We start from the raw sequence: 12,283 nt of genomic DNA, 5'->3' as shown, positions 1-12,283 counted from the left end.
AAAACCCAAAAAAACAAAACCAAGGAAGTCTTTCATTTTATTTTAGAGTCACTTAATGCACTTGTAAAGTATAAAAGGATTTCTGTAATGATATGGTGCTGGGAGACAGGATGGCTGATGCCCAGAGTTTCATCAAAGATGTCCAAAGTAAATAAGATATTGCATCTTTGATTAATGATACGCAAATAGCAAGTCAGTAGCAAAGTGAGTTGAATTATCAAAAGACTTCAGACATGAGTCATCAACTAGAAAAATCTTTGAACAGCAGAGAGAAAAAGGTTCATCTGGAAATTCTGGTAATTAACACTTGAGAGTGATAGGTTTGCATAGATATTGACAGCACCTGCAAGCACCAAAGTAGAAGATATTTTTCTTGAGAAACAGCTCTGCACCCCGTTACGAAGTGCAGCCGTGTCGGTGCCTTCCCAGCGTGTGGGGAATGAGCCGGGCAGAGCTGCAGCATCGGCTCCTTGGGATGGACACGCGTGGTCCTGCCCGGTCAGCGCGGTGATCAGCACAGCCTCTCAAATGAAAGGTCTCCTTTCTCCACCGGGCAATACTGATGTCACCCACGGAAAGGACAGACTGGATCTGTCCCTCCCGTGCTTCCAGAGCCCTTGGCTCCGCAGGGATGCGTGTCGGCCCGGCTCCTCCGACCTGTACCTCTTACCCAGGCACTGCGGGTGGATTAGCAGAGCCAGCACACAGAGGTAAAATAATAATAAGTAAATCACGCTAAGCTTGGCAGAGTCTTCTTATCAGCTGTAACCAGGCAGAGAGGGTAAGTGACAGTCAGAGAAGTGAGGGAGACTTTCAAAAGCCCTGTGTGAAGCCGGCAGCAGCGAGCACCCAGCCGGGAATGGCAGGGACGCCTCCGGCACTGGGACCCGCGGGGTCCCGGCAGAGGCGCGGTCGGAGCCCCGTGCTGCAGCCTGCCAGCGGGGAGGGCCAGGTCTCTACATCCCCACTCTGCCCTGACTGTGACCCCTCGAGGAAAATTCAGCCCTGTCCGGAAGAGAGCATTGCCCATCTGCGACTCCCATGGGAGGAAGAGTTTCTGGCACTGCTTTGAGCGAGGCTTCAGGCAGAAATTTTGTCAGCAGCACTGCCATGCACCGGCCAACGCTGGCGTAATCTGTGCTGAATCAAACCCAAAGCACGGGTCTGAAATAAATTAAACAGAGACCAGACAGAGTGGGCAGAGAGCAGCTGAGAGAGCAAGAGAAACAGCTGACTACCAGTGAGAGAGCTGGGATGTAGGGATACTGGGAAGGGTTTCTCATTGCTCCCTCAACTCGTTTTTCCTCTCCCTAGGAAAACACACGGGTATTCCTTCTTAAAAGAGAACATTTCAGGAACAACTTCTATTAACTATTTGGCTGCAGTGGGAAGCATATGACCCAGTTTTCTGGCAGAAAAATACAATTTAAAGCAATATCATCAGCCAATGATTCTTTTTAGAGAAAGCTCTGCCTGTTTTTCTTCTTATGTGGGTAACTCTGGTAGCTGCTAAAACTGTACCCATAACTATTTACTGATCATTTCCACATAAAACTGGAGTGATGGTTCCGTGCTTCCACTGAGTTAAAAAGAATGACAAACTACACCTGAAACAATGGGAGGCTGCTCTTAAAATACGTGCTTAAGGCTCCAGAATGTGATGATTAATGGCTTTTACTACTAGGCTTCAAGAGACACAAAATCAGATCTATACTTTTTGCTGTAAACCAGCTTTATGTACCCAACTAAACTTCTCACTGTCTCAGAATAAATACTAAATGCACAGACTAAGTGCAGCTCTGCTGACTCCACTGGAGTTTTACTCAGCTTTCCCACAGAATTAAGAACTTCCATTGCCAGATATAGCCAAACTTTAGTGGACACGGCCATGAGTAACCTGATTTAAGTTCACCCTGCTCTGAGTGGGGGGGTTGGACCACATGGCCTTCCAAGATCCCTTCTCACTTAAATGACAGAAGCCAAGTATGCATAAATTAGAGGTCGGTATCTAAAGCACCTCCTTTAGCTGTGCTGGCACCTATCCCCTCCTCCAAGGAGCATCAAGCAAAGCAGAACTGGGAAGGGAAGATCTGGTTCCTAGCAGGATGCAGCAGTAGCAGCTACAGCACATGACAGGCAGCAACCCTGACACACCACAGTGCTCAAGCCCCAAGGAAGAAGCCTGGTTGTGCTTTGAACTCACCACTTTCAGTGGGTACACCCACAAACTGAAAATCTTAACTGTGCATTGGACAGAACCAAAAACACAGACACTGGTCTGCATTTAGCATTCATAAGGCTCGTTTCCAGGTACCCCAAAAAGTTTAAACAGGCATTTCTTTTCTGTTGTTTAGCTAAATATTGTAGAAATAGGATGTTTTTATCACTGTGCAGTGAAGATCATTAGGACAACTCCTGAAGCTATTTATTTCAATTATATAAAAGGAAAACCTATGAAACTATGCTAGATTCTGGAACAAACAAAATATTCAGCTTCTATTATACCATAAAGAATAAGCATGCACTTTTAAGCAAAATTTATTTTTTACACACAAAGGATTGCATCTGATGTACTCATTTTTACACTGCAATAAGCTAACATATGCCATGCAGAGAGCCTAATATGATAACTATTTCTCACTCTGACAGTAAGGATACCGCTGTCCCAGAATCCTGGCTCAGTTCAGCTAAAAAAATAACATGCTGAGCAGCTCTATGGGTATCTTTGGCTCTGGCCTATGTGCAAGTCAAGAGTTCAAAATGACATGCAAGTTTCCTGCAGCAACACTGAACACTTTTCTAACCCTAACCTCCATCACACTGTGACAGCTAAATACAGCAATCCAACAACAGCATTGACATTAAGAGAATTCCTCTGCACTTGCTCTGAAAATCCAACCCTGTCTTTTACAGGGACACGCTCATCTAACCTGACAGCCAGGCATTGTTCTCATTCATAGCCAGGGACAGACGCTTTTCTGGCATGTATTCCTTCATTGTTCCACTTGAGAATGTCAACGGGTCCAGTTCAAAACCCATCTACATGGCTGTATAAAGTCCATCACCACAAGAAACTATCTGCCAGGCCAGACAAGTGCAGCAGATAAACAGGAAGGATTCATCAGGTACTTTTTTAAAACACACACAATAAAGACCAAGCTAAAAAGATATATTCAGAGGACAAGAAGTCTTTTCTATTTGGTAGCACTAAAAACATCCCATGGGAAATGGATGTGACTGATGGCTAAGGCAATGCTTAGCTGTCCAGATGTCACTTCCAAGAGGGGAACAGGGAGAGATCATTTCACACATCCAGGTCTACTCCCCATACTCACCATGTACCTACTAATGGTTTCTGAGGAGGCAAACCTCTAACGGTTTCCCAAGGAAAAGTACCCAGGGAGCTCAGGATTTCCACCAGCCTGTGCCCAAGATGAGCAGCAGCACCAGGGCTGTTGTGGGGCACACTGGCCAGATAAACCCAAGGCTAGCCAACCCCTGGATGCTGCAGGTTGTGCTGGTGTCACCAACCATCCTCCACCATGGAGAACACCCAGTCCTTTAGGGAGTCTCCTATACCTAACACTTGAATCAATACTGTCAGAGAACACCCTTAACTGCTAAGCAATGCTATTAATTTGTGTTTTAAGTGCTCTTCCTTAGCCTACTGAAGATTTATTTTAGGTAAGTTACCAGTATTTCTCCTCCTCCCTTCACTACACACTATTCTACCCTTTGTCTCTCTCCTTGTTGGGACAATGACTCTACATTTTCAAAGGGCCAGTTACCTGCACATCTACCACAAGGAAACAGGAAAACACTGTTGATACAGATCCCACTGTTTTAGTTCAACTTGTCCCTAGCAGACACAGGTAATTTACTCTATACACGGGGAAGAGAAAAAGATGGAATATTAGTGAGAAAAACAAAGAAGAAAAGAGACAGGAAAATAATGTTCCTGAAAGGAAACAAATTTTAATTTGAAACCTCAGCTGAACATCACTGAATATTCTGATGTCCTCCAGCAAAATATGAGAGAGAGGGAAGCTTGAAAAAGAGGATGAAAATGATTAAGACTGTAGACAAAAGAACTGTGGCTTTCATTTGGTATTTCTGAGGCTATAATGGTCATGAATCATTTCATAAAATGAGAAGTAGAAAGGAAAACAACAGATTCTTCAGCAAGTCAACATTGAAAATATTTTTCCAGATAAAAGCTAGACCTCCTTCATACTTCAGTGAAGATCTATAAGCAAAACCAGAAGGCAGAGGTTTTAATTTAACAGGCTATATTTTACATCCCAATCTACCTTCCAAAGAAGAGCCCGACTTTACCGAACTGTCACAAAAAACCAAATTATTGTCCTCATGCCTCTATCTGCACACCAGCCTTAGCATGAATGAGGCTGTTCAGTAAGTCTGAAATCCTTTATTTAAAAAATTAGATAAATAAAACTAAGTGGGAAAATCAGAATGGATGAGGAAACAACCAAAGGAGAAATGTAGGATTGAAAAGCTACAAATATATTTCCCCAGCACAGTGCAATGGTTAATCAGAAACAGTCCAGGCCACAATTGCTCCATTCTACAAAAATATTTACTGAGTCTGAGGAGCAAGACCAAACTGACAGACATGCCTCTATATCTTCTTCATCTTTAGGGTTCAGCAGGGAGATGAAGAAGAATAAGATGGGAGTCACTGTCATTGCAAAACAAAAAAAAAAGTTAATGATTCATTTCTTACTATTTTCATATGTGCACATTCAAAGATCTCAAGGTCCTAAAATCTTATTTAAATCGAGATGGCCTCCTGTTACCCAGGCTGATTGTTCTAACAATCACAGGCTGCTCAGATCATGAACATATTTAAAGTCACCTTTGTCAAAAACTGTATTCAAGTTCATACACTAAACATTCAAGTTTGTGGGATGGAAGAGGAATGACAAAGACTGTCCTAAGTGAGCAGCAATGCTGAGCAACACACCACAGGAAAGGAAAATAAACATACAGGGAAACAGAAGCTGTAATCTTATTTGATAAGGACGATTGCAAGTGAAGTTGACAGATGGACTGTTCCTGCCAAGCTCTGACCCAGAGATCCTCCCTTTGCTCCCATATCAACTGAGAGCATCCCTATGCTTACTTCAAGTCTGCATCCAGCACAATCCCAAAGGTTCTGACACCCGTGTAAAGCTGCACATAGAGCACAACTTATGCAGTGACCAAGGCAAACAGACACAGGTGATACAGAATCTGATGAACAACTTGTGGAACCACCACTGAATACAAAACGTATCCTGTGCTGGCTAACAACAGGGGAGAAGTCTACTTTCATAAAAATTAAGTAGGCTCTTGATTGAGGAGAGTGCAGCTATGCCTAGCCAGAGTTTCTTCTGTTTCCTCAAAGCTATTCTCTCAGGAAACCTGCACTGCAAACTGCAAATTACTGCACCCTGCTCCAGCAAGACACACTTTCTGCAGGTGTTGTTCTTCCCCCAACCCTTTAGGCCTCCAGTTTCTAAAGACAGTATACCCCATCAATAAAAGTTCAATTAAACACTAACAAACTGAGATCAGGAAGCCCCGAGAAAGACACCACCACACATAAGATTAGACAACTGCATAACAAATCCACAGAAAAAATTATTACCTGGAACACAAAGAAAGAAACAAAGTACTATCCATTACATGTCTTGTGTTCTGAGTAAGGGCTGTGGGATTAATCTGTTTCTAACCTGTCAATCAATTAAATCATAGCAACAATCAGCCTTAAAGGACCCCTCAGGATGTGCCTTCCTGCAATGGGACACAAAGTGACAATCCTGATGTGAAATACAAGAAGCCCACCACAGGCCAGCTGTGACTGGTCCTGCAGCATCTGGGGGCAGTGTATCAGGCCAGCCTGATACAACCAAGAGCTAAGCAGACAAAAATGAATAAATAGATATATGAGAGGAAGAAAGGAAAAGAATTACATCCAGTCTTGCCTTCCTGATGTTCAACATGTCACCTTGGCACAGTGGTGCTGCGTCACAGGAAACCTGCTTCATCTTAGTCTCCCAGGCTGATTTTACATTTCCAAAACAATCTTATTTCATACAGTACATCAAGAATGTTGTTACACTGTTTATTATAGCATTTTCCCTCTGCTTGCTCTATTTATGACCTACTGCCATAAAATGGCAATAAAGTAATTATCTAATGTATTTTAGAAGAGGCACATGGCACTTCAAAACCATTTGTATCTCATTACAATATAATATGAGAAAGATCACAGAGAGGAAGACTGGCTAAGCTGTCAGATCCACATGCGCCTCAGAGCCTCCCCCTGAAAGGGAGACTACAACAGTATTCACCAAGAGTTTTAATCACAGGTTGCACTGGCATGCCCAAAATTAATGAAGTCCTAATTCTGCCCTACAAAATACACAGGCCTAGAAGCCTATCCCCAAAACTGATAAACCAGAGTTTGGATTAAGGCTGTGCCTTCTATAAAGATGGTGTCCAAATGACACAATTTGGATATCTAAATGGAGACTGGCAGGACTACGAAGTCCTGAAGATTATTTACTTTTTACTGGTTTTCTCCTGCTCTACAAAGTTGCACCTACATCAAATCACATCATACCAAACAAGAGGAAACACATATATGAGGCACAGTGCCAATATCTATGAACTTATTTCACTCCAGAACTAGATTTCCAAGGATCTTTTAATAGCAAAAGAACAGCACCACAACCATGGCAAATACATTCAGAGAGGTGCAGAATACTAACATTACGTGTAGTTACCAAGGAATTCAGTTTCCACACTAGGATATGCTGGAACAGAAGTTCTTCATACTCCATGTAAGCTTTACCCCACAGAAGCAGAAGACTGGAAGGAGGCCAGCCATGCCACCTGGAAGCCAGGTGAGTGCTCCAGCACATTGGCTATTACAGCAGCCTCCACGTATTTTTAATTAAGTTTTTATTTCCAAGTATTCAGGCTGCCTCCCGCTTGCAGAGTGGCACTGACAAGGTGTGGCAACAGCAGCTGCCCAGAGGTGTGCAGGCCACAAGTGGCAAGAAAAATCTTTGAGGTTTTTCAGTATAAACAAATATTTACCAGTACAGAAAGTCTGCTTTCCTTCAGCAGGCTTTTAGTGGTAAATATTGGTTTAAAATGAAAACCAGAAGCCCTAATTATATAGCTGAACACTAGAATTAAGTTATAGATTTATAAGATTACTCTATTTCAAGGAGCACTGAGGCATAAAAAGGGTCAAATCCAACCAAGTTTACTCAGGGAAGTGTATCAGTAAACCTGTGGTCTTCATCTGAGATAACCAAAAGAGATTTGTCCAAAAAGCTCAATCCCCTGTTGAATACCTTTAATACAAGAATTTTATGAATCCTTTTGGAGCCAACTATTCTGTTCTGCAATATTCACTATCATTTCAACTTAGTAAAACCAAAGAAATTAAATCATTCTTGCATAAATACATTTAATTAATCTCCTAATTAGAAACATGTCAAAATTCAGCTATCTTGAAGAAACTGTAATTATTTCAAAATTTCTGCTATCTGTTAAGCAAATCATTGCTTTCTTGGCCATTATACTGAGAAGAGACTGATAAACATGACAAACATTGCTTAAAATGTTATTAAGAACTGACTGATACTCATTAGTGCTTGAAGTCATCTAGCATCATCAAAAAATGAGAAATCCTAATTCTAAGATCTTTGAGTACGATATTTCTTGTATGTACTAATCAAATCATCAGTAAATTAATTTTTGCTTTATATTCAAATGATTGAAACACATAAGAGTGGTTGTCTTGAAGTATATATTGTTTAGAAAGAACTTCCTGTTCATGGCCAGTTTTGTAGGATTTATTTCTTACAGAAGTTGACACTGCATTTTTGCATGCTTAAGGGGTAGCAGGATAATGGCTTGAAGCCTAATAGCTCAATACAGTAACATCTGTGATAAAATTCTGGGGATCTGGAGAAGTGTCTCACTAGCGGGTTATTATTTTAACTTGCTGAATCACAATGAATTCCAGCAACATTTCCATGACCAGAGAGTCTAGTTATATTTTTTTTTCATAATTACTGCCTTTATTCTGATTGCTTTCTGATCACTTACAGGCATCAGCACATAAATATACATTGAATTAGGCCAAACACAGATGGCATTAAAAGGACTTCACCTCTAATGCCTCTGAAGCAGGATTGATTCAAACTACATAAGCAGCAAGTGTAATGTCTTAAAATGAGAACCTAAGAGACACTTCCAAATAATTTATAATTATTAAAATTAAAATATGCTTCTAGAATCACATTATACATTCAGACAGCTCATTACCATAAACAATGAGGTAAAGGTCACACAGATGAAAGCAAACATCTCCTGCAGTCAACAGCCTGCAGTAAAAAATGTTAAGTAGGAAAAATCATGAGAACTGAAACAGATCTTAAGCTTCTTCATTTTAACATACAAGGCCAGTATTCACACACAGATTAACCTCAATACTTAATACTTTCAAATGCTAAAAGACTTCCAATAGTCATTATAATCAATCACACAAAATGACTAAAGTGTAAAAGGGTTTTCTCTAAAAATGCATCCCCATGTGCCTTACAATCAGAGCAAGAGTTCATTTCAAAATGAAAAGAAAGTCTTAGTCAACTGTAATAACATGGGAATAAAGTTTCCCAGCATCTGTTATGACTTGTATTACAATTAACAGATTCCCAAATGTATTTATACTGATGAACAAGTTAAAAAAATACTGTCTTCTTGTAAAATCATATTTTTAGTGCTTTAGTCCTCCAATTACAATGAATAATGTATATACAGTTCCTGTACATTCAAAATATGTTTTCCATCTGTCCTTCCAAATTCATTCCAACCTTGTCTGTTAGAATGACAATTCTTTTTATTCACTCTGTACAGGACAGTACCACACCTAAGAAAGTGCTCACAACTTCTAAACTGGAAATATCCAGCAGGATTCACCCAGCAATGATGAAAATATCTGTCCTCCAAGCAATTTGGGGACTCTATACTCAGCCTCAAATCAGGGTTACAAAAGAAGGTCTAGCAAGAAACCAAACTAATAATTTGTTTTGTCTTTTTCTCAGTTCATCTGGCAAATTATTATCCTTGTTAAGAATCTGCTTCCCAGGGGCACTCATTCATACTGGTAATATTCCAAAAAACTGACCAAGATACAGAATAACTAAAATTTATTTTAGTTGACATTATTGCTAGATTTGCAGATTACTAAGAAGATATATAACTCATAGATAACATACAATAAAAGGAAGAATTACTGCAAAGAACATAAAATATAGCAGGCTTCTGTTAAGTAGAAGATTCAACTCCTAAAATTAAACACTTATCCTAACCCATTTTAGATTCCAAAAATAATTAACACTTGAAATATCATCCACTATTATTATTACTATTATGCACTATTATTATGTCTAAACAGTACAGTTTAGAGTGACAGCTACACACACCAAAGAAATTTTATCCTCAGCTAATGTGCCTCTAACTTTCACCAAGTCAGCACAGTGTGCTAGATGGCATATTCTGTGCCACTGAGAAAAAAATTATTTTTATCACTTTGATATTAACTCAGAATCCTGTAACAATAAAAGTTATTAAAACATCCTAAAGAATACAGGCACTTTCTAATAAATGCTTTTCCTTATCATCTTTTATTGCTTGCAATTAGTCCCTCAAACTTAACTGTACATCCTTCTCACCTCCTAGATTTTGTCACATCTATTTTGGATCTGCTTTGTCCAACTATTTATTTTGTGATAAGGTATATGGAAATTAAATAAGAGAGTCTGATCCTACAAAATCAGACCAATGAAAATTAATGTTGACAGCTTGCATCCATTTTTGCAGCATACAGGTCTAGAAACAGAAATCTTTTTCAATCAGGTGAGCATTAAAAAGCCAAGATTGTAAATCCAAATATAGGTAAAAAGAACTACAAAAATAGAAGGAAGTTAGGAAGAAATTAAAGCACATTCTTCAAGGCCTCTAACAATAAAGTTGTAATAGTTCCTTTTTGAGAAAATAGGGGGCAAAAAAAGCAAATAGCTTGCATCCCTTACAGAAGTGTAACCATTTTAATACTTTTTTTTTTTTTACATTTCTCCTCTGTCTTACAACAGAAAAAAATCTGGCCATGGGCTGAAAAGGCACACTGGATCACCTGAGAAAGGAAACTTCTTTTTTATTACTTTATTACAAACTTTTCACCTTTAGTGAAATAGATTTTCAACTGCACATGCAGGCAATGCCTTTCAGCTGACTTCACAACTATTTTTGCATTGGAAAGGTGTTCCATTAGAATGGAGAAAAGTTTGCCTGATGCAAATTTAACCTTTAAAAAAACCTCTCTCCTAAGCATGTACCACAATGTTTCTTAAGAAATTAAACTCTTGTACACTTGGGCTCACTCATACCAGTAGCAGATAGTTAGAGTCCGTATGAGAGCAAAATGGACATCACAAAAGGCTCAAGGTGGAGATGAGAGAGGCCAGCTGACGGAAAGGGCATGCTGTGGGCTCCAGGCATCACCGTTATTCTGCTTCATGCAAAGCAGAAGCGCGGGATGCGGGAGGAATGCACAAGCCCGCCGTGCGCCTTTATCTAAGGCCTCCCTAGAAGATAAATTAGCAACCTCCACGCTGCTGCGGCTCATCCTCACGAAGCATCGCCCACCCAGAGGTGAAGTCCGGCTGCAGGTCGCAGAGGACCAGCAGCCTGTCCAGCGGGGGGGCTGGAGGGTGGCGGGGCTCCGAGCCCAGAGCCCCGGCGTTACCCTGCGGTGCTGCAGGCGGCGTCCGGCGCCCCCCAGCCCAAACCGCTCCTGGGTATGGACAGCCCCAAGGGAGCTCGGGGAGATCTCGCACCCCCAGAGCTCCCACCGTCAATGGGTTCTGGCTGTGGCTACACACACACACACACACACACACACGCAGGCAGATGTGCGCCGGCTGCCCGGCCCGCGCCGCGGCACCCGGGAGGGGCCGGGGCCGACCCCGCACCTACCCTTTGAGCGCGTCGTGCCCGCCGCCGTGCCCTCGCCTCTTGGCCCGGCTGGACCGGCTCTCCTTGGCGCTCACCCCCTCGGTGTGCCCGGCGGCGGCGGCACCAGCCTGGGACGCCCACAGCACGGCAACTCCCAGGGCGATCCCCAGCAGCCGCCCCCGCCACATCGCGTCCCCCGAGCCCCCGGGCTGCGAGCGGCCGCTGTCTCCTCTCCGCCGCCGAAGACTGCCGGTCCCCGCCGCCCTGTCTCCGACCAGCCTCTCCAATGCGAGCTGCGAGGGGAGAAACGAGGAGGAAGAGGAGTCAGGGACCGAGGAAAAGCGGCCGCGGCCACCCCGCGCCCCCCGCCGCCTGCCCCCGCGCCCCGGCGCCGTCGGCCCCGGCCAGCCCGGCGCTATCGCGCCCGCGAGAGGCGGCGGCCGCGGGGGATGGCGAGGGGCTGCCCGGGGCCGCGCGGGCTCTGCCTCCCCTTCAGCAGCATCCGCGGGGGCTCCCGCACCCGCCGCGGACAGACCGCGGCCGCCGCCACCGCTCCCGAAGCCGCTCTTGGACTGGAAATGGCCCCTGGGCACGAACCCTCCCGGCTCCCCGAGCCGGGCACCGCTAGAGCCGCAGCGGCCGGAGCGCCGCGGGCAGGAGCCCCGCGCCCAGCCCGCCCGCCCCGGGAGAAGCCGCTGCGAGGAGCGCGCACCCGCTGGAGCCGCCGCCGCCGGCTGCCGTTCCCGCTGCTGTTCCAGCTGCGGCCGCTGCACCCGCCGCTAATCCAGCTGCGGTTCCAGCTGCCCCCTCCCTCCTCCTCCTCCTTTTTCCCCTCCTCTCTCCCCCCCCTCTCCTCTTCAAGTATCGCCCGCCCAACCCTTTCTCGCGAGAGAGAGGGGAATAAAAATGTTCCCCCCACCCCCGAGCCGCCAAGCCGGGGGCTCCCGGCGGTGCCCGGGCGGCTCCTGGCCGGTCGCGCCGTGGGTCACCTGCGGCCGGCCCGGGGCTGGCGGGATGCTCGGCCCCGAGAGGCTCCCCGGGAGCCGCGGGAAGCGTGCGGTGCTGCCCGGGAGGACGCGGCGCTGCCGCTCCCTCCGCTCCGGAGGCAGCTGCGGCCAGGCAGCGCTGCCAGCTCGGGTTACCCCGCGGGTCCCCGGCTCGCACGGCGACAGAGGCATCAGTGCCTGGGATAGCCTTAATGCTGAGCCAAGTGTGTCAGACAGGAGCAGAGGGAACCGAAGGA

General features: G+C 44.5%; 1 protein-coding gene across 2 annotated transcripts in view; it reads right to left on the bottom strand.

Annotated features, from left to right (window-relative positions):
* The window catches only part of FBN1 (fibrillin 1), a 145,924-nt gene extending 134,031 nt beyond the window's left edge, over positions 1–11,893 (bottom strand). Inside the window, exons 1-2 of one of the 2 annotated variants that reach the window (XM_086848332.1) lie at positions 11,753–11,893; positions 11,062–11,333 (exon numbers count right to left, since the gene is read on the bottom strand). In XM_086848332.1, the coding sequence (XP_086704458.1) occupies positions 11,062–11,228 (167 nt within the window). In that variant the 5' untranslated portion in view covers positions 11,229–11,333; positions 11,753–11,893. Of the gene's footprint in view, positions 1–11,061; positions 11,334–11,575; positions 11,729–11,752 lie in introns of those variants that run through there. The other variant, XM_086848333.1, reaches the window with a different exon arrangement.
* Positions 11,894–12,283: the final 390 nt, after the last annotated feature.

Source organism: Cyanistes caeruleus, chromosome 13 (assembly GCF_971803275.1).
Source record: "Cyanistes caeruleus chromosome 13, bCyaCae1.hap1.1, whole genome shotgun sequence".
Classification (NCBI taxonomy): domain Eukaryota; kingdom Metazoa; phylum Chordata; class Aves; order Passeriformes; family Paridae; genus Cyanistes; species Cyanistes caeruleus.
This window is presented reverse-complemented; position numbering and strand designations above follow the sequence as displayed.